General features: G+C 59.8%; 1 protein-coding gene across 1 annotated transcript; it reads left to right on the top strand.

Moving 5' to 3' along the window:
• Positions 1-697: 697 nt before the first annotated feature.
• LOC119106016 (zinc finger protein 534) lies at positions 698-27,433 on the top strand. The gene is made up of 13 exons (XM_037229612.1): positions 698-858; positions 1,937-2,125; positions 4,032-4,247; positions 4,790-4,939; positions 5,201-5,375; positions 5,794-5,847; positions 14,397-14,580; positions 16,922-17,071; positions 17,791-17,795; positions 20,067-20,239; positions 23,509-23,745; positions 25,631-25,761; positions 27,193-27,433. The coding sequence occupies exons 2-13, from the start codon at positions 1,940-1,942 to the stop codon at positions 27,431-27,433; spliced, it is 1,902 nt and encodes a 633-aa protein (XP_037085507.1). The 5' UTR covers positions 698-858; positions 1,937-1,939.
• Positions 27,434-27,786: the final 353 nt, after the last annotated feature.

Genomic DNA, 27,786 nt, shown 5'->3' with positions numbered 1-27,786 from the left:
TCTGGAAGCGAGAAGGACCGGAATATTTTGAGATGTTCGCTTCAAAAACATTTTGGTTGGTTGACACTGTAGTTTATATCTAGGGCGCGTGCTATCACAATTATAACCGGTCGCCTCACTCTTCCGTATCGAACATCGTACTCCGCTCTTCAAACATTAATGCTTTTTGCTCCGACACATTTGCTTCCCGTATGCCTTCAATTTGGTCCCGAATTTTAGTATTTCATGTCTCCCTTCATAACCAGGGTTTCTGTCTACGTGCCATGACCCAGTGGCCAGTTCCTAGCGCGAGGGCACCGAGTGAATTCTTGCTGTCAAGGAAGTTGAGCTTTTGTGGTGGAAAAGCTCAGCAGCGCTGGTTAAAACGAGGAGCCAATAGTGCGTGCTCCTTTCATAATGCCAGTGTGTTAGCGTCGTAATTCGGCAGTTCTGCTGGTATGAAACATAAATTTGACGTGGAAGAGTAGTTTGACGAAATATCTGTTGAATTGATTGGTTGTGTTTTGGTCCAAAGCCTCGAAATTATAAAATCGAATCGATCCTCCGAGGCCCGAAGCAAATATTGACCGAACTAAGATGGGCCGCGCCTGCACAGCAAGGGGCTGGGGCTGCGCCGCGCTACGCATAGTGGTCTCTTGGCTATGTTCTAGGCTTTTATCTGGCAAATCTGGCAAATCATCGCTGGTCGCCATTTTGATGCTCGTGAAGTTCGCTGGGTCGGTGCCGTGAGGGGTTCTGCGGGCGCGTCACGCGGTTATGAGAGGGGAGGTGTATTACTGGGTGCTGAACGTGTTGTAGTGATCGCTGCTAAGCAAGTTTTGCGTCAATGTTTTACTCAATCGCCTGGAGACGAGTGAGGTGAGTTTCGCAGTCGGCACTGGGTAACTGCATGTCTGTATTGGCCGGCGCGTCACATTCGAGCCCGCAATCTTTTTCATCTCCTTTAGCGAATTTTGTGATAAGTCGCATTGGAATCTTGTTCGAATGTAAGTTATTTTAACTCAGAAAGACATCCCTGTTGTTGGCTGGCATGAACAGTACTACTATGCTTCAGAATGTATTGTGATGTTACTCATGTGCTGTGTTTGCGATAGTTGGGTTTAAAGGTGGTTGGTTGTTTCTTGCACATGGTTTTATCTTACACATTAATTGTAACTTGATAATTCTCCTACCTTCTATGGTATCAGACTACAAGTTTAATTGATGAACAATTAACTGGGAATGCCTGAATGGTTAGAAGTAGATTACTATCTAAGGGATCTTGATGTTGGACTGCAAAAGTACATGCCACATCAAATATGTCCATATCCAGCATAGCAGCAACATTGTTGTGGTTGCATCAGCACATGCATGTCTTAAATATGAGCATCCAGAGTTTGTTGCACAGTCACCACTAATTTGATGCAGAAAGCTAGTTTCAAGCATTAAAAAAGAATGGAGATAATTAAAAACAAAGTTTTAATCAATATTTCATGCAAAAATGGTTGGGAAGTATGCATATGCTGCAGCTCATACTCCATGCTCAGGTATTTGATGTGTAGGTGTGTGATGCAATGGATGTGTTCAGAATGATCTGACGTTTGTTGGTATTTTTGCACCCCCGGAAATATTTTACTATAGGTTTATGGCCAGACTTAATGATATTTGCTTCAGCACAAAGCTGTGAACAAATAAACCATTGATATTTTAGATACATTTTGCCTTGAACTTTCTTTCATTCCTCACTAGAACAAAATTTCTAAGGGCAAAACAGACAACAGATATTGAGTGTTAAGATACAGCATTTTAAGAAATACTGTGCAAGGTGTTGAGAATATTTTGCCCCAGGTAATACATCATATTTATATTTTAGGAGTTACAAGAAGTCAAATATATTATGCCACATTATGCATATCCATTGTATCTGTACATGCCTGATGTGTCCCATCCATTTCAGATCATGATGGACAGCCAGAAGTTTTGCCTTAAGTGGAACAATTTTCAGAACAGTGTGACATCAGTGTTTGAGAATCTCAGACAAGATGAGGAACTGGTGGACATAACACTGTGCTGTGAGGGACATAAGATCAAAGCCCACAGAATGATGCTGTCAGCTTGCAGCCCCTACTTCAGGGACCTTTTGAAGGTAAGTTAATCTTTGTTAGCTTTGGGTGCTCTTGTGTCTCAAGGACTATTTAAGACTGCTTAGAGTAGTAGGGCATGTAACAGATACTTTTATAGGTGTGTGAGACAGAGCATATCCCTGAGTCAGGTTTTGGGATTTCTATGTGTGCATGTGTGTGTGTGTGTGTGCATGTATGTCTGTGATGCAGCACTGTGGTATTGTCCAGCAGCTACATACATAACCTGTGCCCATATGATTCATCACTGTTTGTATAAAGAAATGAATTGCAGGTAACACTTCATGGGCATGGATCATTCTGCTGCAAATGAGCGGTGTATCAATGCATAACTTGTGTATGAGAATGTGCCTCCATGTGTATAACTTGCACGTCAAGATAATGGCCATTATGGAATTAGGTGTGAGCTCTTCAACTTGTTTGCTCCTTAATGCTTGAAATTTGTTGGACAACCATGATATAAATTGATAACCTTGTAAGTATGTTGAACCTGTGATATACATTCATCCTGTCTGAGACTGGACATTTTATATCACTACTGGCAGCAGGAAAGCTACATATGGCACCCCCCTGGTTGTTGCAGCTTTGTTCCCTACTTTAATTGTAATAAATAATATGCCATGAGCTTTTGCTGCTTACCTTGAGCTAGCAAGTGTGCCATTTGATGGCTTAAAGTCCTTAAGCTACATTGGATTTGATTGGTCACATGTTATTACAGTGGTTTAGTCCTTGTCAATTTTTACCACATGTTATTATGACCCAGTTAAACTGTTAGAATCAGCTGGCAGGAGTTTCAGCCAGCTGCTGCCACCATACCCATGATGAAAACATTTCTGTTGAGATGTTTTTCACACATGTGCAGACATCAGGCACCTCATAGAATGCATTATTGGGCATGAAATATGCATCCGTAAGCACTTGCATTTATTGGTGAACAGTATTTTAGCACACTACATGCTAATTTAATCATTTACAGCTCATTTAGATTGTGCTGTTCAAGGGCAAAATCAGTCAAATTTTATTTTTGCAGGACTGCTGAGAATGGTTTTTATAAAGAAATTCACATAACTGTTCTCTGGCCACACCAATGAGTTATCACACAGATCTGGCTATTTTTCATGAGATAAATGAAATCTAAGCCTAGTAATTTTATTTAATGAGGAGGTAAATTATGCTCATACAGTGCAGCTAGCACTATCCAGTACCATTGTATTTGTATCATACTTGTATTGCAGTGTCATGCCAGCTCTTGAGAAAACTGGCCAGGTCTACATGTAGATTCTGATTTGTTCTGCTTGACTCCCATCTATTGCATGTATGTTTTTAGCTTATTTAGATGGGGTGATGAGCTTGGATACATCCCTGAAATGCAACTGGACACTTGGAAAAACTGGTATCAGGTATTGCAGGCATCAATCATGTCATTGTTTTCAGTGATATGTCAGAATTCGCCCAAATTAGAAGCAATTTGTGTAGTAACAATTTGTATCCACTATATACCATCAAATTCTGTTTTTGCTGGCTGTCAGGTTGTCAAAATACCAGACAGAAGGAAGTGGGAGGGGGGGGGGGAGGGGGGACAAAGGAGTATTAACAAATGCCACACAAAAAAGGCTGTGTGGGTAGCTCAATAGGCTAGCTCATACAGCAAGCATTGCCTACCATGTGCTGTGATCCAAGACAATGGTATAGACAATGATATTACATTTTCTGCAGCCATCATGTCCCATACAAATCACAGCTGTGCCTGTGTGCTGAATGCATTGACAGTCAGTGACAACCTACAGGAGAATAGTTTTGTAGATGTCAGCTGTGTGGCTGTGTCAGCATGTCAGCTTGGGCGGATGCATTGACGATGTGGAGCTTCGGTACCCGCGCCTAACCAAGCATCCCCCGTCCGTCCGCCCGCAGGAGAACCCCTGCCAGCACCCAGTGTTCTTCCTGAAGGACACGTCCTACCCGGACCTGGCGGCCGTCGTCGAGTTCGTCTACAAAGGCGAGGTGAACGTGGCGCAGAGCCAGCTGGGCAGCTTCCTTAAGACGGCCGAGATGCTGCAGGTGCGCGGCCTCACCGGCGACGAGGACGAGGAGGCGCCGCCGACGCCGGCGCACCCCTGGCAGCAGCAGGTGCGTCCGGGCTAGGGCCACTGCCGGTCGGTAGCCGGCGCGGGTCACGGTGTCGCCAGGCCGTGCCGTGAACGGACGGGCCGCTGCCGGTCGGGAGACAGAGCTGCGGGGTTTCGGGCTCCTTGAAGGCTGTGGCGTGGGGCACCGTCGCTGAGTTGGTGCTGACATGTTCCCATGGCTCAAACAGTTCGGGTCATGACTATTGTCGGGCAAAACGTCTGAATGCTGATTTCCGATGCGATACAAAATCTGAGTTGTGGTGACTGTATGGCACCACCTTGCAATGGGGCTCCTAGCCCATGATTGGTGTTCTCTGGGCCGTCTGCAGCACAGACCGCAATGCATCAACATTCGGCACTCAGTCACATCAGTTCTCTAATGGTCCATTTCAAATAAATGCATTGAAGCAGCTGAGAGTCCCTTTCACCTCCAGCGTTTATCTTTGTATTGTTCTTCCGCTGGATAATTCTGGCTGGGTATGGGGACCGCGCCCCTGCTTGCCTCAGCGCGGGCTCCGGGTTACTCTGGGCGCGCGTTTGCAGAAGTCTCCGGCGCCACCGCGGCCGCCGGCGCGGCCTGCGGTCAGCTCGGCGCTGCAGCAGCAGCTGAACTCGTCCGTGGGCGGCCGTCCGCGGCCCAGCTCGCCTCCCAACAAGCGACGCCGCGTCTCTTCCTCGCCGGAGCGGCCGACCGCGCCGCCGCCCTCTTCCTCCGGCGGCGGCGCCGGGCCGCCGGCCGCCTCGCCCGCCGCCGCCCTGCCGGCCGGTCTGGCTCCGCCGCTGTCGCTGGCGTCGCCTCTGCCGCCACCGCCGCCTCCGCCGCCGGCGGCGGCACCGGCCGCGCAGCCGGAGCTGCCGGCGCGGACGGCCGGCGGTCCGGAGCGGGGCGCCGCCGAGCCGCCGGCCTCGCCGGCCAACGACGAACGGCCGCTGCCGCCGCCGCCGCTGGCGCAGCCGCGGCAGGACTACATCAAAGTGGAGAAAGTGGACCTGGCGGACGAGGACGATGAGAGTTTAGAAGCGACGTTTAGCCAGGTGTCGAGCTTCGAGGCGGCGCAGTTCGAGGGCTCGGACCAGTCTACCGGCTCGCACGATATGGCCGGCCTCCTCAGCAGGGTATCAGAACAGGGTAGGTCACGGGACACGCACGACGGCCACTTCGCCTCCGGCGTCGTACGGTCTGCACTGATTGTGTGCGCTTCATGCGGCTTGCATGCGCGCTTGCCTTACGCCGTCCAGCGTCACGTGTTATGTGGCGTGTGTTTCAGGTCGATGCCCCTCTGCACAGTTAACCAGTTGTACGTGATGCGTGTGATCGCTGTATATCGCTGGCAGCAGAGGGCGAGATGTCACGTCACGGTTGTTGGTTTCATTTGTTGATTCTGTCTGCCCGGCTAACTTTCCATGAAAGCCAGCGCTCTATAACTCGACCAGGAAGTGGGTGGCGTTGATACCGGCCGCCATGTGGATGGCGTGTGTACATATCGCGGTTGCGTCTTAGTCTGCTGCGCGTGACCCTCCCTGTTGAAGTGTGCCCCTCTCGGCAGGTATCGGAGACATGTCGGCGATGGCGGGGCCCTCAGAAGACGGCGCGTCACAAGGTTAGCTCTCATTTCTCTATTTTGTCACAGGTGATGCTCAGACCCCAAACGGCGCGGCGCGAGGGGCTGGGAGGGCGGACGTGATCGGCTCGCGGGGGCGGCCGGATACTCGTGCGTTGCGAGCGGCTCCGAGGGCAGGGCTTGCGACCGAGGGCGTGGGAGGATGTCGCGCTCTCTGGCAGGGCACGGCAGCGTGATCTTCAGATGGGCTGGGCGGTCTTCGACGCGCGGACAGCCTAAGTAGGGGGTGGGAAGTGGGGAGGGGCGGCGAAGAAGCAGTCGAAGGCGCTGTGGCCGCCCGTAGTCAGAGTGCCACATGGCGGCCGACGCCAGAAGTTGGAGCTGCCGGTAAGCTTGCGTAAACAATGTGCAGTAGCGACCTCAATGTCACGAGTTATTTAAGATGCTCTGTACGTCCGCCGGTGTGTAGTACTACGCGTGCAGTTTGGCACGGCGTGTAAATATAGGCTGTACGGGATTATTATCGAATCCGCATGGAGTGTTGATTTCCAACGGCCGGATCACGCACGGGCTGGCGGGGCTCACCCCAAACAAACATTGTTGCATAAGGGTCGTTCTCGTGGGCCATACGGAAATTGGCAGGGCTCATCAGTGCAGGTAATCACAAAGCGCTAGTAATCTAAGTAGTGTAGCGATCTCTCGCGTCCGTGCTTTCTCTCGCGGCTCACCGGTTTATCGGCGCCACGGTGAGACGTGATGTCTGCAGTCCACATCCGGGGCTAGCAAATCAAGCGGCCAGGTTTTCGCGCGTCGGGCACATTGGTGCAGCCGTATAGTGTCATGCGTCGGTATTCATCGCACGGTCCGTGGCGACTTCGGCACCGAGGAATGTGCACGTGCATTGCTGGCCTAGTATGGGTAGCGAGGGCGCGCGGGGACGGGTGTGCAGTGTTCAGTGGCACCGGATACAGAGTTCGGACGTTGCTCCGTGATGGCGCTGACGCGGTGCGGAACTTGGGCATGACGGCCGGGGCCAGTCGTGCCGTGCGCTGGCGGTCGGACAAGGCGCTGTTCCCGCGTGAGAGTCGTTTTTATTTTAATCAAACGTTAGTGAGGACGCAGATATCGGGAGCCGTTTGTCTGGCCTTTTGCGCCGCGTTTGTTGCGTTCTTTATTATTTGATATGAATGATCAGCAGCAGTATGAAATACGCCACTAAATGATGTAATGATATAATAATAAATGCGCCGTGGTGATGTACCCCACTATGTTCCTCGGCGGTACTTGCAAGTAGATCGCGGGGGCGTGTTCCAAATTTCACGCGTGCCACGGACGTCGCGATCGCTATGTTGGTGACTGACAGTCCGCTAATGCCGGGCGATTGGTCACGCACGTTATCGCTGGTTAAAAAGCACAATAGGTCAGAAGTTTGCTCGCGCATCTTCGCAATAGCACTGCCAGGGCGTTCTGCAGACCGGTGTAACCGCCGACGACGTGTTAGCATTGGGTATTTGCGGTCGCGATTCGCGCGATATGTCTCAGCGCCGGTATTGGTGGGGGTCCCGAGCATCACCTGTCGACACACTTGTAGCGCTAGACTGTTGTTGGTATTCTCGTACACCAATCCAGGACTGCACCAGCTGCTAACGTAACGGTAACGCTCGTAGGTAACGTAACGGTAACCGGTCCTGGGGACGGCCTGAGTTTGATAAGCGCTTGTGTGGAGTGGAACATGGAGCCTGTGTTTGGGTTGGGAATGTTTGAAATTATCGACAGTGAATTTCTGACGTTGATGCAACCTGCAAAGTTCTGTTCGGACGCAAAGTCGAAAGCACAATTCCACATTTGGGTAGCGAGCCGGCCGGCCGTCCCGAGACTGAGTCTGGTGTGGAACACCGCTCGGGTCCAGCCTGGTTGGGTCAGGTCAGGTCAGGCGGGTTTCTGCGTCTTGGTGCCCAGTGCGAGAATACCAGCAACGCTCCGCTCACTGCTGTAGCCTGTGCGCCACGTGTCGGCCGTTCACGTGGCCGCCACGGGCCCGTGCCGGCGGCCGGTCCGGCTCTGGCGTCGCCGCGCCGCGCGGCTCGCTGCGAGGCGCTGCGCTTCGGGCGGCGCCGACCCGGCCCGTCGTCGTCGTCGTCGGGTCGCAGCGGCGTACCAGCGTCGTCCGACTCCTCGCTCAGCGTCGCTGCTGCCGCTGCAGGGTGGCCCCGCTGCGGCCGGTCCACCTGAGGTGTGACCGTCGGAGCGCCGAGGTCGGGGTGCCGCTCGCCGTCGGGGTGACGGCCCCAGGTCGGCGGCGTCACGGTGTGCGGGCGTCCCGTGAGCGGGTCCACAAGCTCGCGCCGAGGGCGGGCCGCCTGGCCGCCCGCTTCGCCAAGACCTCGTCCCGAATCTGCCGGCGATAGCGTTGCGTACTGACGTTGGCTGCGCTGCTGTTGACGGAACAGCGCGTGTCGTTGCGGCCGCCTGAGTGGCGCGCTTCAGTGCAGTGCAACTGATTTTTGCTGCGCGCTTGGTCCCCAAATACCGATTTTCATCGCAGTATGCTGGCATTTACCAAGTTGGACGGGGGTCATCACCTGAAAAGGTGAACACAGAGTGAATGCTACGGAGGAATGACGTGACCAATGCCAGTGATCCCTTGCGAATCGGGCAACATACCATTGAGGCGCATTGAGCGAAGATGAAGAGCGTGTGCTAGGACGTTCAAATGAAGGTGTTGGCGAGAGGCAGCGTCGATGAGGCTTGCAAAAGATCCCTTCAGCTGATATTCTACTTAGACATAACCGATCGTGAGATCGCATAAACGAACGTTGGCTTGGCCATTTCGAAATAGCCTGCGGCCGGGGGCGGCATAATAACGTCTGCGCCCGGAGAGGGCGGCCTGCGCTGGTGCGGCGGCGTCTGAGCGGGGAGCGGGGAGCGGGCAGCCCGCTCTGGCGCCCCGTCGGCTGACACCCGCTGTGTGTGTGTTATAGGGGCGCCGCGCAGCTACCTGTGCCCGTTGTGCGGCCGCGAGTACACCAACCACCGCTCGCTGGATCACCACATGCACGTGCACACGGGCAAGACCACGTGTCTGGTGTGCGGCTCGGTGTACGGCCGGATCGGCACGCTGCGCAACCACGTGCAGCAGCGGCACCCGGAGGCGGCGCACCTGCTGGCGCAGCTGCTGCCCGGCCGGCCGGCGCCGCCGGCGCCCCCGCCACCGCCGCCGCCGCCTCCTCCGCCGCCGGCGCTGGGCTGAGGCTGAGGCTCGGCTCGGCGACTGTCGTGTGCGTGCGGGTCGGAGCCGAGCTCTGAGGGGACTTGGCGGCGCTGGAGCATCGGCTGAGTGACGGGGCGAGCCGTCATGGGACGCCGACTGGCTCGCGGCCAATGCCGGACGAACGGCAGGCGCTGGATTCTGGCGTATGCGACGTGTCTTGCTGATGAGCCTGGGCACCGCTAGCTCTGGTCGGAAGGGGACGCTGGTCTAGTTTTGTACCGCAGGCGGCCGAAGTGTTCTGTTTCATTGTTCTCGTTGCCGGCGCCGGCGTATTCTGGTGGCACTTCTGGTGACTAGGCAGGGTCGCGTCATGGGTCGAACACGGCCTCTAAGCTTCGAATGCCGATCTGAGAGAATTCGTCCATGGATCATGGCTCGGTAACTGGACCGGTGGTTGACACTCTACGTGCTCAGAGATCAGCGGACGTCATTGTGACGCTGGAAATCACGGGGGGGGGGACCATGACTGGGACTCTAATTCTGCTGGGTACCACTGGGTGAAGCAGTCATGTAGAAGGCCTTTAATGTACCAGCCAAGGTGTTTCTGCCCCCTGAAGTCGTTAGTCCGTTCTGTAGTAAATAGCGCCTCGTTAGGTCGTAATATGCAGTCATCTCTCCTGTGTAGTCCGTAGTACGTAAGGCCTGAGTCGGTCGGCCGGTGTCCATTCCACTATTGCCGGACGTCTGGACGTTGCCGGCGAAGCGAAGGGTCATGCTTCCGTCAGCTGTCAGCGCGCGGTGTGAACGCGCTGGCGATGCTGATCTGGCCGCCGCCGAAATAAATGTGATCGGGTATAAACTGTATGTCGCCTAGCCACGGCGTGCGTCCGGCGGCGGCTACCGGCGGAGAGGCTCTGGCTGCCAGCGAAAGAGAGACAGGGGGAGAGGGCGCCGGCCGGCCTCAGTCGGCCGCCGTGCTCAGAGGGAAGAGGGGGCGCCGGCCTGGCTGGGTCGGCCACCGTGCTCAGGCTCAGAGGGGAGAGAGGGCGCCGGCCGGGCTGGGTCTACCGCCGTGCTCAGAGGGGAGAGGGGGCGCCGGCCGGGCTGGGTCGGCCGCCGTGCTCGGAGGGGAGAGGGCGCCGGCCGGGCTGAGGTCGGCCGCCGTGCTCAGGCGTCGGTCTGGCGTGTCTTTCAGAGGTGTTCCGGTGTGCGGTGTGCCCGCAGTGGTTCCGCACCAAGAAGTCGCTGAGCTACCACAGCGCCGTCCACGCGGGCAGCACGCGCTGTCCCGTCTGCCACCTGGTGCTGTCACGAAAGTTCGCGCTCAAGCGCCACCTGGCCACGCACCACGCCGCGTCGCCGCTGCCGCCTCGGCCGCCGCCGGCCGCCGCGGCCGACTCGTGGCTGGCGCTGACCGAGACGCGCCCGCCGCCGCAGCGCCTGTAGGGAGAGTCCCGGCGCTGGGCCGGGCTCGTGAGGCGGGCGGGCGGGCGGCAGATGGGACGGTGCAAGTCTGGCGATCGGGACGAGAAGTTCGAGTTATGTTCAGTGTTCTAGCGGGCGGCTGGGGCAACCGTCGGCCGGGAGCTCAGAGTCTGAAGTGTCCGGGTGTTTTTGATGCATGGGTGGGATGCTGAGAACAGGAATGTATCTGAGCAGCAGCCCAAGAGGGACTCGCAGGGGCCCTGTTTAGCACCGCCTTCCTCATTCTTTCCGTCCTTTAGTCAGTTGTCAGAGTCGTCTGTTGTCTGTTGCGTTCTACCCCGCTCCCGTGGTGGCTGTAATACAGTGTTGTGGTCAGGGCGAGTTTTTGGGCAGACGGCCTTCTAATGGTACCGTGACGCCCCGGCCACCTGGCTGTCGTGACGGCCGGTGCTGTCGGTTGTTTTTTGTTTGGGACGACTCGGCCAGCTGTTGGGCCCTGCGGCCGATCTTGGCCCGGGCGCAGGCCTCGGCCAGGCTCGACGGGTCGAGCCGAGCCGATGGCCGGAGCTTCGGTACCGCGATTCCTGCAGATGCTGGAGTAATGCAGTGCCAGACTGCTGATGTCAGACAGTGTTGGTCTGCATTGCACGCGTTAGTGCGTTGATATCCACTCTGGCGGTGCTAGCTCCCAAGGAGCAGCCTTCATGGGCTTATGTTACCAGTGCCGGTGCGCTCGGCATTGACCTGGCAAGGCTCCGGCGGATGGTCTGGTCCTGTCCGGTCCGTTGGGGCCCCGGCGCCCCACCTCGGGACCCCACTACCGGTGCGGCCGGCAGCGCTGAGAGCCAGCCTCGGCGCTACTCCAGACGACCGCTCACCTAAGCGCATGTCACTCTGGTCAGGAATACATGTACGGAGTTTCGACCAACGCGTTCTCGATTGGCACGGGTTGCGTGAAATTGGCTGGAGCTGAAAAAGAATGAGGGAAATGAGGGATCAGCTGGTGCGAGCCGATTGTCGGGCAGCGGCGCTGATGTCAAACACGATATAGGTTTTTTCTAAATTTGTTGAAAACAAAGAAGCACATTATACGCGATTGCTGACCTCTGACCTTATGATGCGCCATTACCTCAGACGAACGCGTTGACTGGCATGTGAAGCGAAAGGAGTGAAATAATTGCATGAAGTGGTCTGAGGCGAGGTAGCGACCACCAACTAGGCAGACAAGCCATATACAGATGGAGAGGAGCCAAGCGTGCGCGGGGACGCGTTCGGCTGGCTGCAGCGTCGACTGAGCCCGCTCCGGTCGCTGGGCTGTCTGGTCAGCCTCCAACGGGCGTCTCCTGTTTGCCGCAGGGCAAATATCGGCCTGGCCGGCCGGCCGGAGCGCGGCCGTCGCCGCCGCCGCCGCCGCCGAGTACCGGTGCCCGCTCTGCCAGCGGCTGTACGCCCACGAGAACTCGCTGCGCCAGCACATGAAGGTGCACACGGGCCGCACGCGCTGTCCCGTGTGCGGCCGTGTCATGGCGCGCGTCGCCACGCTCAACGAACACATGCGCACGGCCCACCCGGCCAGCCAGCTGGGCGCCCATCGAGCCAGCTAGACGTGCTGGCGGGGACGAGCGAGCGCGGCCGCCGGGACAGCCAGACGTGCTGGCGGAGACGAGCACGGCCGGCGGGACAGCCAGACGTACTGGCGGGGACGAGCACGGCCGCCGGGACAGCCAGACGCGCTGGCGGGGATGAGCAAGCACGGCCGCGGGGACAGCCAGACGTGCTGGCGGGGATGAGCAAGCACGGCCGCCGGGACAGCCAGACGTGCTGGCCGGGATGAGCAAGCACGGCCGCCGGGACAGCCAGACAGACGACGAGCTACAAGAGCTGCGCTGAAAAGGACTGGCGTCAGGGTGCGGAGCATGTGTGAGCGTGATGTATTTTACAAATCCACTGCTTGTGACCGGCGGTTTGCCGACGTGGCCTCCCCGCCTGTACAGTGGACGTCGCCGTGCGCCCGTAAAATTCTCTGCGTAGTACGGAAGGAATGCTGTCAATACACAGTCGCGTCCTCGAAAGGCCAGAAGTCGGCTCCGTTTGGCAAGCGCTTGTGTGGCATGGCTTTTTAAAAGCTGGGACGGACTCAGCGGGGGCGGCGCCTGGACGGGCGGCAGTGATGCACCGTCCAGATCAGCGCGCCTGAAGACAGACGGAGCCCAGCGTGCCCCGGGGGCGCTCCTGGAGACAGACGGAGCCCAGCACGCCCAGGGGACGCTCCCGGAGACAGACGGGAGCCCAGCACGCCCAGGGGCGCTCCCGGAGGCGTGTGTGTGTTTGAGTGGCGGGATCGGCGTGTGTCCGATGTGTGTCCTGCTCGCCGTTCAGCGGCAGGGCGTCACGTGCCGGCGGGGAGGTGATTGACGCGGCCGCTGCCCGGCCGCCCTCTCTCGCCACGGCTGCCGGCCAGGGGAGGGGTGCGAGGGGTCACGTGGTCGGCGGGAGGACGTCATGTGGCGAGAAGTGGTTCGCTAGCGTGACAGGGGGCTCTGTCAGCCAGATTTGCGTTGCGTTTCGGGGAGGCGTCTGTTTTTTCCATGTCGACGTCGATACGCTCACGTCGAAGTCGATCGGAAAGACATCTCGCCGGAAGTGTTCTTCGTTGCTGTTTATTGAAGGCATTTTCCGGTATAACAGGCTTTGTCCCTATGTGCTATGCCATTTGTGTGTATTTGCGTACCCAATTTTACATTGTTTATAGTTTCGTCAGTTCTCATAAGAATACATGTTTCGCTTCCCCTCATGATTCCGGAGAAGCGTCGCGCACCGAGAGCAGTAGTCCACGCGCTGCTGCGTATTTCCTTTGTTGTCATTGAAAGCCATGATTAGAATAGCGGTGGAAATAATGACTGCGTTCTCTCGGAGGCCAGGTTAATTGTGCACTTTTAGAATGTACACTGCACCAGCTGACGATCAGAGGCCATCGAATTACTGCCCCGGCGTGGGGCAACGCTGTGGAATACCAAATCTGCCAACGGACTGGCGCGGCTTCCGGCAATCACCAGCCCACCTGGAGCCTGCGAGGTACGCTCGCTCAGCCGTGTCCGCGGTGGTAGGCCAAGCCAGCCGGTCAGCAGGCGCTGAGCTCCTTCATACTGGAGCCGGCGGTGGCTGGCTGCTGGCACGACCCGGCGTGGATGGAAGCGTTGGCTGCGATGGAAGGGGTGGCGCGAACAGGTGGAGCGGCAGGCGAGCCGCCGCCGGCGGGTCCCTTCCGTGGCGTGTCCGCTGCGGCGCCGGGCCGCCGATCGGCTCCGGGCAGCGCCGGCCGGCCGGCGGCAGCCCGCACATCAGCCTCAGCCGTTGCGCTGTGGCATCAGGCCGAGTCCAGCTGAGAACGGCACCCGCTGCCCGGCGCGATGCAGCCGAGTGCATACGCGGGATGGCTCGGACTGGACGCTGCAGAGCGCCCGGTGCTGACGGCGCGGGCGCAAACAGATATGGTCCTGCCCGGTCCGGTCCGGTCCAGCCCAGTCCAGTCCAGTTCAGTCTGGCCCGGTCCGGTCCGGTCCGGTCCGGTCCGGTCCTGTCCGGTCCGGTCCGGTCCTGTCCGGTCCGGTCCGGTTCGGTTCGGTTCGGTTCGGTTCGGTTCGGTCCGGTCCGATCCGATCCGATCCGGTCCGGTCCGGTCCGGTCCGGTCCGGTCCGGTCCGGTCCGATCTGGTCCGGTCCGGTTTTTGATCCAGTCTGATCAGTTGGCCCGGTGAGGCTGTGTGCTGACACTGTGTGCCCGTTGATCTCAGCAGGGTACGGCGGGCGGGCGGGTGTGGTCCGGTCGGTCTGGTCTGGTCTGGTCTGGTCTGGTCTGGTCCGGTCCGGTCGGGTCTGGTCTGATCTGATCTGGTCTGGTCTGGCCCGGTGCGGCTGTGTGCTGACGCTGTGCCCCGGCTGGTCTCGGCAGGGTACGGCTGTCCAGTGTGCGGGCGCTGCTTCAACTCGCAGCAGGGCATCCGGCGGCACGAGCTGGTGCACCAGGGCCGCACCGTCTGCCCGGTGTGTGGCCGCGCCTTCAGCCGTTCCGACAGTCTGCGCCGCCACCTGCACATGATCCACGGCGGCGCCGGCGCGCCCGGACCGCCGCTGACCCCGGCTGACCTCACCTGAGCGCGCAGCTCACCTGTACCGGGCGCCGCTGGGGCTGAGCTCGCCTGAGCGCGCAGCTCACCTGTACCGGGCGCCGCCGGGGCTGAGCTCGCCTGAGTGCGCAGCTCACCTGTACCGGGCGCCGCCGGGGCTGAGCTCGCCTGAGTGCGCAGCTCACCTGTACCGGGCGCCGCCGGGGCCGAGCTCGCCTGAGTGCGCAGCTCACCTGTACCTGGAGCCGCCGGGGCTGAGCTCGCCTGAGTGCGCAGCTCACCTGTACCGGGCGCCGCCGGGGCTGAGCTCGCCTGAGTGCGCAGCTCACCTGTACCGGGCGCCGCCGGGGCTGAGCTCGCCTGAGTGCGCAGCTCACCTGTACCGGGCGCCGCTGGGGCTGAGCTTGCCTGAGTGCGCAGCTCACCTGTACCGGGCGCCGCTGGGGCTGAGCTCGCCTGAGCGCGCAGCTCACCTGTACCGGGCGCCGCCGGGGCTGAGCTCGCCTGAGTGCGCAGCTCACCTGTACCGGGCGCCGTTGGGGCTGAGCTCGCCTGAGTGCGCAGCTCACCTGTACCTGGAGCCGCCGGGGCTGAGCTCGCCTGAGTGCGCAGCTCACCTGTACCTGGAGCCGCCGGGGCTGAGCTCGCCTGAGTGCGCAGCTCACCTGTACCTGGAGCCGCCGGGGCTGAGCTCGCCTGAGTGCGCAGCCCCGGGGCTGAGCTCGCCTGAGTGCGCAGCTCACCTGTACCTGGAGCCGCCGGGGCTGAGCTCGCTAGAGCGCGCAGCCCACCTGTACCTGGCGCCGCCGGGGCTGAGCTCGACTGAACGCGCAGCTCACCTGTACCTGGCGTCGCCGGGGCTGAGCTCACCAGAGCCGGCTGGCCTGCTCACCTCCACTAGTCGCTGGCTGGGCGGGTCGCTCGCGCCGGCGGACGGGAGGGCGGCCCGGTCACCAGCCAGGCGCCGGTGGACGGGAGGGCGGCCCGGTCACCGGCCAGCGCCCCGGCGGAGGCCAGAGACTCGCGCCGACCAGAGCTGTGCGGTGGTGGCCAGGAGCGGAGCCATGGCTGAGGCGGCGGGCCTGGGCCTGATATACGCGGAGGCCTCTAGGCTCACGGCGCTCCCAGTGTCTTAGGGCTTCTTCGCCCTGCGTGGAACGGGTGGCGGCCGGTTTTGAACGGCCACAGATGTGTTCGGAAGGCTTCTCTGTGGCAGCGTTTTGTCGCTGTCAGGTACTTCTTCACCGAAATGAGATAATCGCCAGTTGGATTCTGTTTGATAACTTCAAGTGCGAAGTTTGAGAAAGGTTGGATAATTACAAGTAGCTCTGTTACCTGTACGTGGCAGTCACCGAATGTAGGTAATTGCTTTGAACCCAGATGTGTTGCCTCAGTGATTTTTGTTCTGTTTTTATTTGGCGCATGTAATCAACGCATAGGATGAAATACAGTCATTTTACACTGTCAATAATGCGTTCCGGAACGGAGAAGATGGCTGGGCGCTGGCGACCGACCATTCGCCTAGCGGGAACCAGGATGAGGAAGCGGCGCATTTGCCACCGGGCGGCCGCCCAGTGTAACGAGGTGGGCACCTAAGGGGCGCTTGGTGCTGGCGGTGTTCAACGTCGGGCGGACACTCACGGCGCCCCGGACAGGTCAACCGCCCCTCAAACGTGCCCGCGGGTGGCGTCCCCTAAGGTTTCACTCGTTTGCCGCCGACATCATGCCGTACCGGAAGCGGCTAGTCTGTTCTTGGCTGCTGAGGACAACGGGCCACAGTAGCTCGGAGTCAATTTGGAATGTTCCAACGCTTCTTATCTTCTATTCTCAAATGACGTGGCCCGGGCGCGAAAGGAACGCACGGCATTGTCCTTGCGGATGACTGAGTCCGCATGGACGTCGCACGGCAAGTTAGCGGCAGCTTCCTGAATCCGTCCAAGTGATCGATGCGGCGCGAAATGTCAGGCATGGCACACAGTTTAACAGGAAGCCTGGTCACAACAGCCCAGGCGGCTTGTTACCAGCCCCCTCATAGGACGGCTGTGGCCAGTTGACAATAGCGACAGGCGTGAAGGGTCGGCGCTGCAGTTTGTGACAATGGCCGGCGGGACCTATGCTCTGCGTGGTCCGTGCATGGACATGCAGCCGTCATGAGACGGAGCGGTCGGCATGTGGCGGCCGCGCTTGGTCGCGGGCAGGCGCCGGGCTGTCGGCGACCCGTCTCTATCAGCGGCGGCGGCGGCGGCGGTTCGGCAAGCGGACACGGCTCTGGCGCGCGCGGCGTCCGACAGCGCGTTTGACGGCCGCCCGTCTGTTCCTCAGGTGGGCGGGCGGCGCGGCCTGTGCTCAGCTGCGAGTACTGCGGCAAGGTGTACCACCACGTGAACTCGCTCTCCGACCACCGCACGCTGCACCGCGGCCTCACCACCTGTGGCATCTGCGGCAAGGTGTACAGCACCAAGTCGACGCTCACGGCACACGTGCGCCGCGTGCACAAGCGGCCGGCGGCCGGCGCCGGCCCGTGACGCGCCCGCCCGGGCGGTCACGTGACGGGCGCGGCCAGGTGGCGCCGCCGGCGGGCGATGTGTGCCGCGCGCGGGTCCGGCGTCGGTCGTGTCGCGTCGCGGCGGGGCCTCGGGGCGGCGGGCGGCCGCGTGGCCGGTCGGCTTGCGCGCAGGCTCGGGGCGGGAGCGGAGCTTCTGGGCGGGGCGGCGGCCAGCTGCGGCGGCGTCCCGGCTCGGGGCACACTCCGGCGGCGTCCCGGCTCGGGGCACACTCCGGCGGGGCCCCGGCTCGGGGCACACTCCGGCGGGGCCCCGGCTCGAGGCACGCTCCGGCGGCAGGCACGCTCCGGCGGCGTCCCGGCTCGGGGCACGCTCCGGCGGCGTCCCGGCTCGGGGCACACTCCGGCGGCGTCCCGGCTCGGGGCACACTCCGGCGGGGCCCCGGCTCGGGGCACACTCCGGCGGGGCCCCGGCTCGAGGCACGCTCCGGCGGCAGGCACGCTCCGGCGGCGTCCCGGCTCGGGGCACGCTCCGGCGGCGTCCCGGCTCGGGGCACACTCCGGCGGCGTCCCGGCTCGGGGCACGCTCCGGCGGGGTCCCGGCTCGGGGCACGTTCCGGCGGCGTCCCGCTGCTCGCGTCAGCCCGACGGCTGGGACGGGGCGCGCCGTGGCCCGCGGCGCCTCCCCACGCCCAGCGGTTTGTGTCTCCCATCAGGACAGGTGCGCAGGTCGCGCGCGACACGGCTCGCGCTGCTCGCGGGGGGGCGGCGGCTGCCTGCCTCTGCGCAAAGTTGTGATGTCTTTGTGGCTGGGCGGCGGGCGGCCCCGTACGTCTGGCCGGTGACGGCGGGCGGTCCCGTACGTCTGGCCGGTGACTGTTTTGTCGCAAAGCACCAGATTTACCTCGGTCGGTTAGGAAGGTACATGGTATTTTCATACGTGTAGTGGGTGGGCTATTTATCGCCGTCTGGTCGTAGTTGAGCAAGGAGTGGCGGTGTTGCTAAGGGAGAATGTTTATCGGATCGTGTATGTTCCATGTTACGTTGTGATGGTGCGCACTGGCGAGTGCGGGTTTTGAGTTGGGATTTGAAGAACTGGCGCAATACAATGGCGGCCAGGTGCGGTGTGTGGAAGTAAATAAGAAGAGAGGATGGAAATTGATTTTGACGTTTGTCAACTATGCCCACGTCCGTCCCAACTCTCGGATATCACTCGGACTCGCTTCTGGTGTGTGTTGGCGACAAAATATTTTCAGAAGTTGTCACAACCATCAAGAAATACATTTTCTACGTGGGGTTGCCGGTGGGGTAGTGGTTGCGCGTCTGCGCTAACCACTGCGCGTCTGGGAAACCAGAGGCACGGGGTTCGATTCCCCGCTGTGCACGCCCTTCCTGCCGGGGTGAGAGGCAGGCGACGCCATTTCGCCTCAGCAGCTGATTGCGTGGTAAAGCCACAATCAGGGTGACGGGACCAGGTACGGAATGGCGTGTTATTGAATGAAAAGGTATCCGAACGCAAGTGAACAAAATGCGAACGAGATAGCGTTGAACGGCGAACTATTGCTAGGATAGGTTTCAAGGTGTGTAAGCGGATAATTGTCTCCCAATTAGCGAAATGTGGGCAGGATAAATGTCGGCAGCAATGAAGATCTAAATGGAAGGTGATTGGGTGACGAAACACAGACAGAAATACCTGTCGATTGATCGTTTATCGAGATATCGAAGAGATAGCGTTCAGCGGGCATGCCCATGGAAGTCGGAGACGCATTGAGTTGCCCAGAAAACCGCCGATGTCTACGCTAATAATAGCCCGAGGCCGATAACGAAATGAAAAGCGGACGGCTGGCGAGCTGGCGTTTGGACGAGCGTCGTTATGTACAGAATGCAAGGCGTGCTCGCTTGCGACAATGCCAACATCGCTTAAATTACACGAGCGAGGTAAGGTCTGTGTGGCTGCCTTGCAGTTCCGCGCTATGCACGGGAGCGGGTGCATCATGACTGACGAAGAAATGCATTGCTTTTCTTTGTTCCTAAGACTTGCTTGTTTGCTACCATTGTCTCTTCGCGGTGCATTCCGACACGGCGACACAAAGAATGCTTTTGGCGCTGGATGTCCCTATGTGCAGATGTTGGTGGCAGTGTTTTAGTCTCGAACTTCCCGTACGTAACTATAAAATACCATTCGACTGCTAAATATGCGAAATGGGTGCGTAGCGCGCCACCCATCCTTACGACCAAGCGCCGAATTCTATTGAATTATGAATATTGCTCAATAGCTACGTTACTTCATATTTTACCAAGACATGTTAGGTTATCGTACTATTGTTGTTCATCCAAAGTTTTGATTGGTGTATACAGCTAATCATACACTACATAATGATTTGCGGGTCATTTGGGAGGCCGTGGTCAGCTAACAACAGACCAACTTACAATTGCCAATGCTGGACCATGGCATTGCAGGCTCCTTTTTTTAAAGATACAGCCATCATTGCGTCTCAGGCCGAGTTTCTGGGATCGCCGCTTATCCAGATTGGCCAAACTGGTGCGTTGCAAAACACAGTCGCGGCGTAAGACAGACGCCCTTGATAGCTTTCCTAAGCTGCTTAAACTTGTTAAACGGGTGTAGTGCTCCGGACCGTCGGGTATGATTCACCCACTGGTGTTCGTGTCGGGATACGTTTCCTGAGATGAGGGGTCCTTTTTACGCAACACAGACTGAGATCAACTCACGACATGTCATCGTTGCCCATAGGCAAAAACATGCAAATGAATTGTAATTAATGCAGCCCGTCTCTGAGTGCGCGGGTCTTTTTGGGCAGTCTGTAAATGCGCGGTTCTACTGTCGTTGCCTGCTGGTTGGCTCTGGTGTGGCTGCCGGCTGGCTGGCTCTACTGTGGCTGCCGGCTGGCTGGCCCCGCCGCCGTCCGCACCTGTGCGTGGCGTCGGTCGCTGTGTGGGCGGTGGCTGAGTGCGCGGCTCTGCTGTTTTCTAGGCGTGCGCCGCGCGGCGCCGGCGCCGGCCGCCGCTCGGCTGACCTGTGAGCTGTGTGGAAAGGTGCTCCGCAGCGAGGCGTCGCTCTCCAACCACCGCTCCATCCACCGGGGCAGCACGCGCTGCCACCTGTGCGGCGGCGTGTACAGCACCATCTCGGCGCTGCGCCGGCACGTGCGCATGTCCCACGCCGAGCAGCAGCCGCCGCTGCCGACCGCCGGACCGCCGCCGCCGCCGCTGGGGCCGCCGACTGACCCTCGTCACGCGGGTGCTGTACGGCCGCCGCCGGCGAGCGTCGCCGAGCAGCGGTCGGCGCTCGGATGAGCGGCGCCGGAGCAGCGGTCGGCGCTCGGATGAGCGGCGCCGGAGCAGCGGTCGGCGCTCGGATGAGCGGTGCCGGAGCAGCGGTCGGCGCTCGGATGAGCGGCGCCGGAGCAGTGGTCGGCGCTCGGATGAGCGGCGCTGGAGCAGCGGTCGGCGCTCGGATGAGCGGCGCCGGAGCAGTGTCGCGGCCGCTATGACGCCGGTGGGGAGTCGGGGCGGCGGCGGTGCGCTGTACGCATGAGCGGCAGCAGAGCTCGGGGCGAAGCTGTGCCCGCCGTGGAGACAGGATCGGCACAGGCCGGCCGGTGACCGGGGTATGGTCTGGACGGAACACGGCTGGGAGGCGGCGGGGAGGAGCGCGCGGACACAGCGCCGGCGCCGGACTCGGCCGCACGCGAGAGGACGATGGTGAAGTCTGGCCTTGTGCCGGGCGTGAGCGGCCGATGGAAACGTGTCCTCTGTCAGAAATGGAGGCACGGTCAAGTCCGGGGCGTCGGTAGTTGGGTCCTCGTATGTACAGCAGCGGTCAGTGTTCAGCGGGATTGGCGAGCTGTTGTAGAGGAAGTGTCAAGTGGCGGGAGGGAAGAAGCTGCACCGTGGTCAGTGTTGACAGTTCTCGTTGCTTTTCAATGAGAAGGCGAGTTGTGGAGGAAGCCGAGCCGGCGGCCTAAGCGGTCGGGCTGGAGTAAGGCTGAAGCATACGTGAAAGGGACAATAAGAACGTCAGTAGCGGCTAATGTGTCCAGTGGTGGTGTGGGGTCCGATCGTGCCGTTTGTGAGCAGATAGTTGTCAGAACAGCTCTGTTCTACCTTTGCTATGCACTTCATGCAACATCTCTGTGCGTGCGTCCATTTGTGTTCATAAACAATATCACCAAAATATGTGCCTGTCCAGCTGTGGAATAGAAGTGCCAGACTATGAGGGCTGAGGTCGCCCGGCCAGCGGTCGCCGGAGGGGCGATGTGCCTGGCTTACTGGCCGTGCCGTGCTGGCCCAGTCTTCAGAGCGGCCATTGTACCTCACTTATCGTCCGTGTCGTGGTGGCCCGGGCGCCGGAGGGGGCGGTGTGCCCGGTGACCGTTCGTGTCGTGGTGGTCCGAGCGCCGGAGGGGGCAGCGTACCCCGCTGACCGTCCGTGTCGTGGTGACCCGGCCGCCGGAGGGTCAGTGTGCCCGGTGACCGCCCCTGTCGTGCTGGCCCGGGCGCCGGAGGGGCGGTGTGCCCGGTGACCGCCCCTGTCGTACTGGCCCGGGCGCTGGAGGGTCAGTGTGCCCGGTGACCGCCCCTGTCGTGCTGGCCCGGGCGCTGGAGGGGCAGTGTGCCCGGTGACCGCCCCTGTCGTGCTGGCCCGGACGCCGGAGGGGCAGTGTGCCCGGTGACCGCCCCTGTCGTGCTGGCCCGGGCGCCAGAGTGGACCTTCACCAGCTGGCCTGAGAGGCCAGCAGTTGTACTCATGAGCCGGGCAGAGAGCTAGAGATGGGCAGTCAAGAGCTGCTGCTCCTCTCTTGCTGTCGAGTCCTGGTTGGATTCCCTTACTGGTTTGAATAATCAGGTTGTCAAGGTCAGTGCGTTGGTCATTAGAAAAGAGCACCGTTATAAAGAACAATAAAGACAAGAAAGTGAGGGATCTCGTTTTGCCGGGCGTACGATTTCGAAATATTGTTTTTGTCCGTCTTTGTCGCATGAAACATTTACTAAAATTTTCTTGTGGAAAATAACTGCACTTGACGTTGATGTGCAATGTTTTCCCAAAATCGATTGATGTCAATTAACTCAGTCCAAAATCCAAAAGCCTAAATCTAGTCGATTGCTGTCTAGTCTATGTTCAGTGTTGATACCAGCGGTGACAACTGCTTTCAATTTTTAAATTGCTCAATCTTGACGAATTACGCGAGCGGTACCGAAATATTGTGCACACGTAGACGCTGCATGACCCGAAGGTCGACGCGCTGCAAATCTCTGTCATGATCAGGACTGATGCAGAGAAGAGGAAAAAACAGCTGTTTGTCTTCCACGAAACTACAAGACGTACCAGAACAAGACAAGACCGCAAACCACAAAACCGTTGCTCCTAACATCATAGTTGCCCCGTCGTCCAGTGCGCTGGGAAAACCATGGCGATGTGCAGGTCCACTGTTCCATGTAACCCGTGACTAACCGCCTCCACTCACAGCTATATGCTGACCATGTGCCCGACAGTGGCTGTCTGTACAAGGAATATGGCGTTTTAACTTGGGTGCGTCCCAGCACAATCTGAACCCAGTTACGCAGCTAAAGTAATGCTTTAGTGCCACTGGTTTAAGTACATATAATTACAGTGATTGAGAAGCGGCGCTGGCAAAGGAAGCCACAGAGGTTGAAGGCCAATCTGTTTGGTTGATTCTACCGCCATAACCGCTGAGATGAGCCGTGGGGCCGAGTTATCGCACGTTCCCCCTGAGACCGGACACCACTGTGCCAGTTCGGCGGCGTCTTTGCAGCGAAGTATCGCCGGCACAGGTTTCAGCGAGGACAAGCATCGCAATGTATGCAATCGAATGCCAGAATGTGGGCCGGCTAAATGTCGACAGCACTGAGCATCAAAATTGGAAAATGATGGAACGGCGCCAGGTGCCAGCTGTGCATCACCTTTGCGCGGGCACCAGGAGGAAATCATCAGCCTGTTAGATTCTGGTTGAAATGGCCGACACTGGGTAGATTTGTCGGCCCGTACGTTTTTACTTAATCGTTTTCTCGGCTGCAATCGCAGCGCTTGAAGGCCTGTTTGCGGTGGCAGTTGTCGTGGCTGGGCCTTCCACAAGATTACAACTGCAGGACTGTTGAAGTTTTGCGTTCGCCTCAGGCTGAGGTCGCTGTATTGTGTTCTAGGCTGCTCGGAGCCGCCGGAGCCGGGTATTTCGTCTGGTGGCCGCCAGGGGCTGGCATGGGCGCCCGGACCGCTGCCGGGGCCGGCGGCACCACCCAGTCCACATCCGAGACCGTCGGGATCACGCGGTCTGTGCCCAGAACCACTCGGATCGCGTGGTCTGCATCCGGTCCCGTCCGGACCGCCCGGTCTGCACCCGACCCCGCCTGGACCGCCTGGTCCTCGTCCGGGACCGCCCGGTCTGCGGCCGCAGCGGTCCGCACCGCGTCTGGACCTCGCCGGACCGCGCGGTCTGCGCCTGGACCTGCGCGGTCCGCGGCCCGGACCGCCCGGCTCCAGGCGGGCGTCCTCGGAGCACCGGTGCGCCCAGTGTGGCCGGCACTTCGCCAGCGAGGCGTCGCTAGGCAACCACCGGTCCGTACACCGCGGTATCACACGCTGCGGCGTCTGCGGCCGCGTCTACAGCACCACCTCCGTGCTGCACCGCCACGTGCGGCTGGCGCACAGGGAGACGGCCGCCGCGCGGCGGGGCAGTGACGGGCCGGTGTCAGGCCAGTGACGGGCCGGTGTCAGGGCAGTGACAGGCCGGTGTCAGGCCAGTGACGGGCCAGTGTCAGGCCAGTGACGGGCCAGTGTCATGCTAGCGACGGGTCAATGTCGAACCAATTACGGACCGGTTTCAGGCCAGTGACGGGTCAGCGTCAGGCTGGTCACGGTCAGGCCAGTGTCAGGCCAGCGGCGAGTCAGGCCGGTCAGACCAGCGACGGGTCCGTGTCAGGCTTGTGTTAGGCCAATGACGGATCGGTGTCAAGTCAGTGACGAGTCTGTGTCAGGCCGGTACCGAGCCAGTGACGGGTCAGTGTCAGATAAGTCACGATTCAGTGTTAGGCCAACGATAGGTCGGCGTCAGGCTGGTGTTAGACCAACGACGGACCTGTGTCAGGCTAGTGACAGACCGGTGGCGGTCCAGTGACGGGCAGTGTTGGTCCAGGCCGATTGTTGCCGTGTCCGTTCGGGCCACTGGTGACCAGTAATGGTCCAAATCATCCAATGGTCGATCAGCGGCGGTCAGTGACGGGCCGCTCTGTTTAGTGATGGTCATCAGTGGACCAGTCCAGCCTGTTATGCTTAGTGATGGGCCAGCGGTGGTCAGTGACGGACTGCTCTATGTAGTTATGGCTAGCGGCGGGCCAATCTAGCCTGTAATGGTCAGTGATGATCCGGGCTAGGCAGCTGGCGTGGTCCGTGATTGCTCAGCCATCAGGGATGTTCCACTCAGTATTAACAGTCCAGTCACCAGCAGTGTTGATGGTCCATCCACCATCGCCGCTCGGCCCCGCAGCGGTGGTCCGTTCTCAGTATTAACAGTCCAGTCACCAGCAGTGTTGATGGTCCATCCACCATCGCTGATCGGCCCCGCAGCGGTGGCCCGTTTCGGCCAGTAAGAGTCTGGCGTGGTCGGTGACAGTGACAGCGTCGGCCTCGCTGGCGGGCTCGGTCCGGGCAGACCCAGTTCACGGTTTGGGCAGACCCGGTCCGGCCAGTGGCGGTCGCTCAGCGCAGACCAGGTTTGCGGATGCTGCGCTAGGGCCTGCGTGCAGCGCACAGTCTTCACGCCCGACATTGCGGTGGGCACCTGCGAATTAACTATAGAAGTGTTGTCAATGTGTACACAATTGGAACAAGCCGATGACTCGAATACACGAAGCGCACACGCTTCGGTTGAGTGAAGGTAACCCCACAGAGACGAGCTGGACAGTCGCGTTGCTTCTTTGATGTGAACGGCAGACGCCGCTGGAGCTGACCTATATCGGCCGCACCAGATCGCCTCCGGACGTTCTCTCGGCTGAACGGATGCGCAGGTCTGATGTTGACCTTGCACCGTGGCCGGGAATGGCGGACCATTTTCAGTGGCTGTCCGACGTGTCTTCCAACCGACACCAATGATGCGTCCGCAGAGTCGCAATGCAACATTTTGGACGGTTTAAGTCTAGAGATGCAATATGTTGTTCATCATGCTGGATGGACATCTTTTTATGACTGATTACGTCAAAAGTGCATGGTAAAAAAGTACAGAAAAGTAAGAAAAAGTACGCGCATACTTGTATGCAACAGCGACACCACATTTGCCAATTTTCTGCATTTGGAAAGCTCGTGTGGGCCGGAAGCCGGCGATAACCGGGGCCGTATGCACTGCTCAGCTGTGACGTCATGTGCGTTATGCACCCGAGCAGGCGTAGTGTCCTCGACCACAAGCATCGACCGTGGCGGGGTGGCCTGATCAGTGATCGCTCTTGGCCCCGGTGTGTGGCGACTGAGGCTGGCGCCGTGTCTGTGTTGCAGGGTGCCGGTTTCGGTGCGTCGCCTGCCCGCAGAGTTTCCTCTCGCGCGCCGGCCTCAGTCGCCACAAGGCCGTGCACCGCGGCGAGACCGGCTGCCCGGTCTGCGGACGCGTCTTCAGCAACAAGTACAACCTCAATGTCCACATTGCGGCCAAGCACCGGCCGCCGGCCGCAGCGCCGCCCGCCTGGCCCGGCCTCTAGCGGCCGCAGCCGCCGCCCCCGCCCGCCAGGCGGCAGCACCGATTGAGCGCGGCGTGCCGCCAGGTGGCAGCGCGATGCTCCGCCCGGCCGCTGCTGAGGGGCGGCGCTCGGCGGACGGGCGCGGCACGTGTGTCTCGCCTGGACTGGCAACCGGGTGGCGATGCGGCGATGTGTGGACTCAGCTGGAGGTGGTCTGCACGGATTTTTGGAGACCCTGCTGAGCTGACGTATTTTGGACGCGTGGTTTGTTGTAGCGGCTGGTTTTAGCCATCAATTCGTCAGAAATGCATAATACACCGACTGAAGTGTGCTACTGTTTCTGAAGTGCTGACAAGTGACTAGCTGGTGGCTCACTGATGACCGACGTCTTGGACATTGCCGTTGGACAGAGCAGTGGAGGCTGTTGGGGTAGGCGTGAAATGATCCCAAGAGTGCAGTGTCGAATTACAAGGCGAGATGTCTGGTACATAGTAGGGTCGATTGTGATAAGCTGTCAGTGATCTACAAAAATAGATACCTCGCGAATAATATCGCAGACCAAAGTGCTTTGTGTGCCACGGCTCGCCTGGCTTCACTATCCACTGGTCGATTTAGTTGTGCGGCACTATTGATGGCGGCTTTCTCAAGATAGGCAGTCGACACGCGTCTCAGTCTTGTTTACCTTGTGATCGCCTTCCCCTTCCGAGGACTCAGTGACGTATTGTCCCCAGCCGAAGGTCTGAAGTGGGCGACAGCGGATCACATTGGCCTCGCACGGGATGCGGTATCCTAAACGCGTCGCGTGTGCTGAGCTGGTGCGCGCAATGGAACCGTTCCACTTTCGCACCTTCGAATCTCACTGAAGTAAGGCCGTTGAGTTATTGGGAAGAGGAGGTTAGAACGGAAACAAAGGGAATACCATTGCGGTAGCACTTAAAGGCTGTCTAAAACAAGGTTGCAAGGTGTATCGTATGATTTTGCAAACTGTGTCTGTTACAACGACTTCTCATGGCGGTCATCTGTCAGTTAGAATATCACGTAATGACTTGCGGCCACCAGTTGGAGAAACTCTGGAGACAACCTCCCGGTCGATCCCAACTCGTAACCACTGTCGCGGCACGGATATTTCCAACAAGGAACTGACGGACATGGACGGAAGGCTGCCGGTGGTTGCGGTGGCGTGCTGTCGAGCGGCCGCAAGTCGTACTAAAACGGGGGCGCTCAGTTTCCGTGGCGCCCCGTTGACCGGCTGTGTCCGCCGGCGGCGGTGGTGTCTGCGGCATCCGCTGACCGGTTCTTGTTCCCTGCGGCCTGCTATTCGCCGGCCCTGCCCGCCGCCGGTGTCGGTGTGGTCGGCGCCTTGTTGACCGGCCCTATCTGCCGGTAGGCGGCGGCCGGCTGGCGGGCCCTGGCAGCGGCGGCGGCGGCACCCCGCGCGTGCTCTGCACCACCTGCGGCAAGACCTTCTCCAGCAGCACGTCGCTGGCCAACCACAAGCCGCTGCACGCCGGCCACACCACCTGCCGGCTGTGCGCCAAGGTGTACGCCACGCGTCACAACCTGCGCGTGCACATGCGCCGCGACCACGGCGTGGAGCCCGGCGGCGGAGAACCGGGCGGCATGCCGCCACACTGGGCCGGACCCGGCTCGCTGTAGGCGGCCGGCGCCGGACGGCGGTGTGAGAGACCCGCCGGACGGTGGCGAGAGGGCTGGCCTGGGGCCGGCTAGAGACCGCCGCCGGAGCGCGGCGTCTGGAGGAGGCTGTCGGAGCTCGGGTCAGGCCGGCAGGAGACAGCCGGGAGGCTGTCGGAGCTCGGGTCCGGCCGGCAGGAGACAGCCGGGAGACAGCCGGGAGGCTGTCGGAGCTCGGGTCAGGCCGGCAGGAGACAGCCGGGGGGGCTGTCGGAGCTCGGGTCCGACCGGCAGGAGACAGCCGGGAGACAGTCGGGAGGCTGTCGGAGCTCGGGTCAGGCCGGCAGGAGACAGCCAGGAGGCTGTCGGAGCTCGGG

This window comes from Pollicipes pollicipes, unplaced genomic scaffold (assembly GCF_011947565.3).
Source record: "Pollicipes pollicipes isolate AB1234 unplaced genomic scaffold, Ppol_2.1 Scaffold_6138;HRSCAF=7277_pilon_pilon_pilon, whole genome shotgun sequence".
Classification (NCBI taxonomy): Eukaryota; Metazoa; Arthropoda; class Thecostraca; order Pollicipedomorpha; family Pollicipedidae; genus Pollicipes; species Pollicipes pollicipes.
The sequence above is the reverse complement of the archived record's forward strand: the minus strand, read 5'-3'. Positions and strand labels throughout refer to the sequence as shown.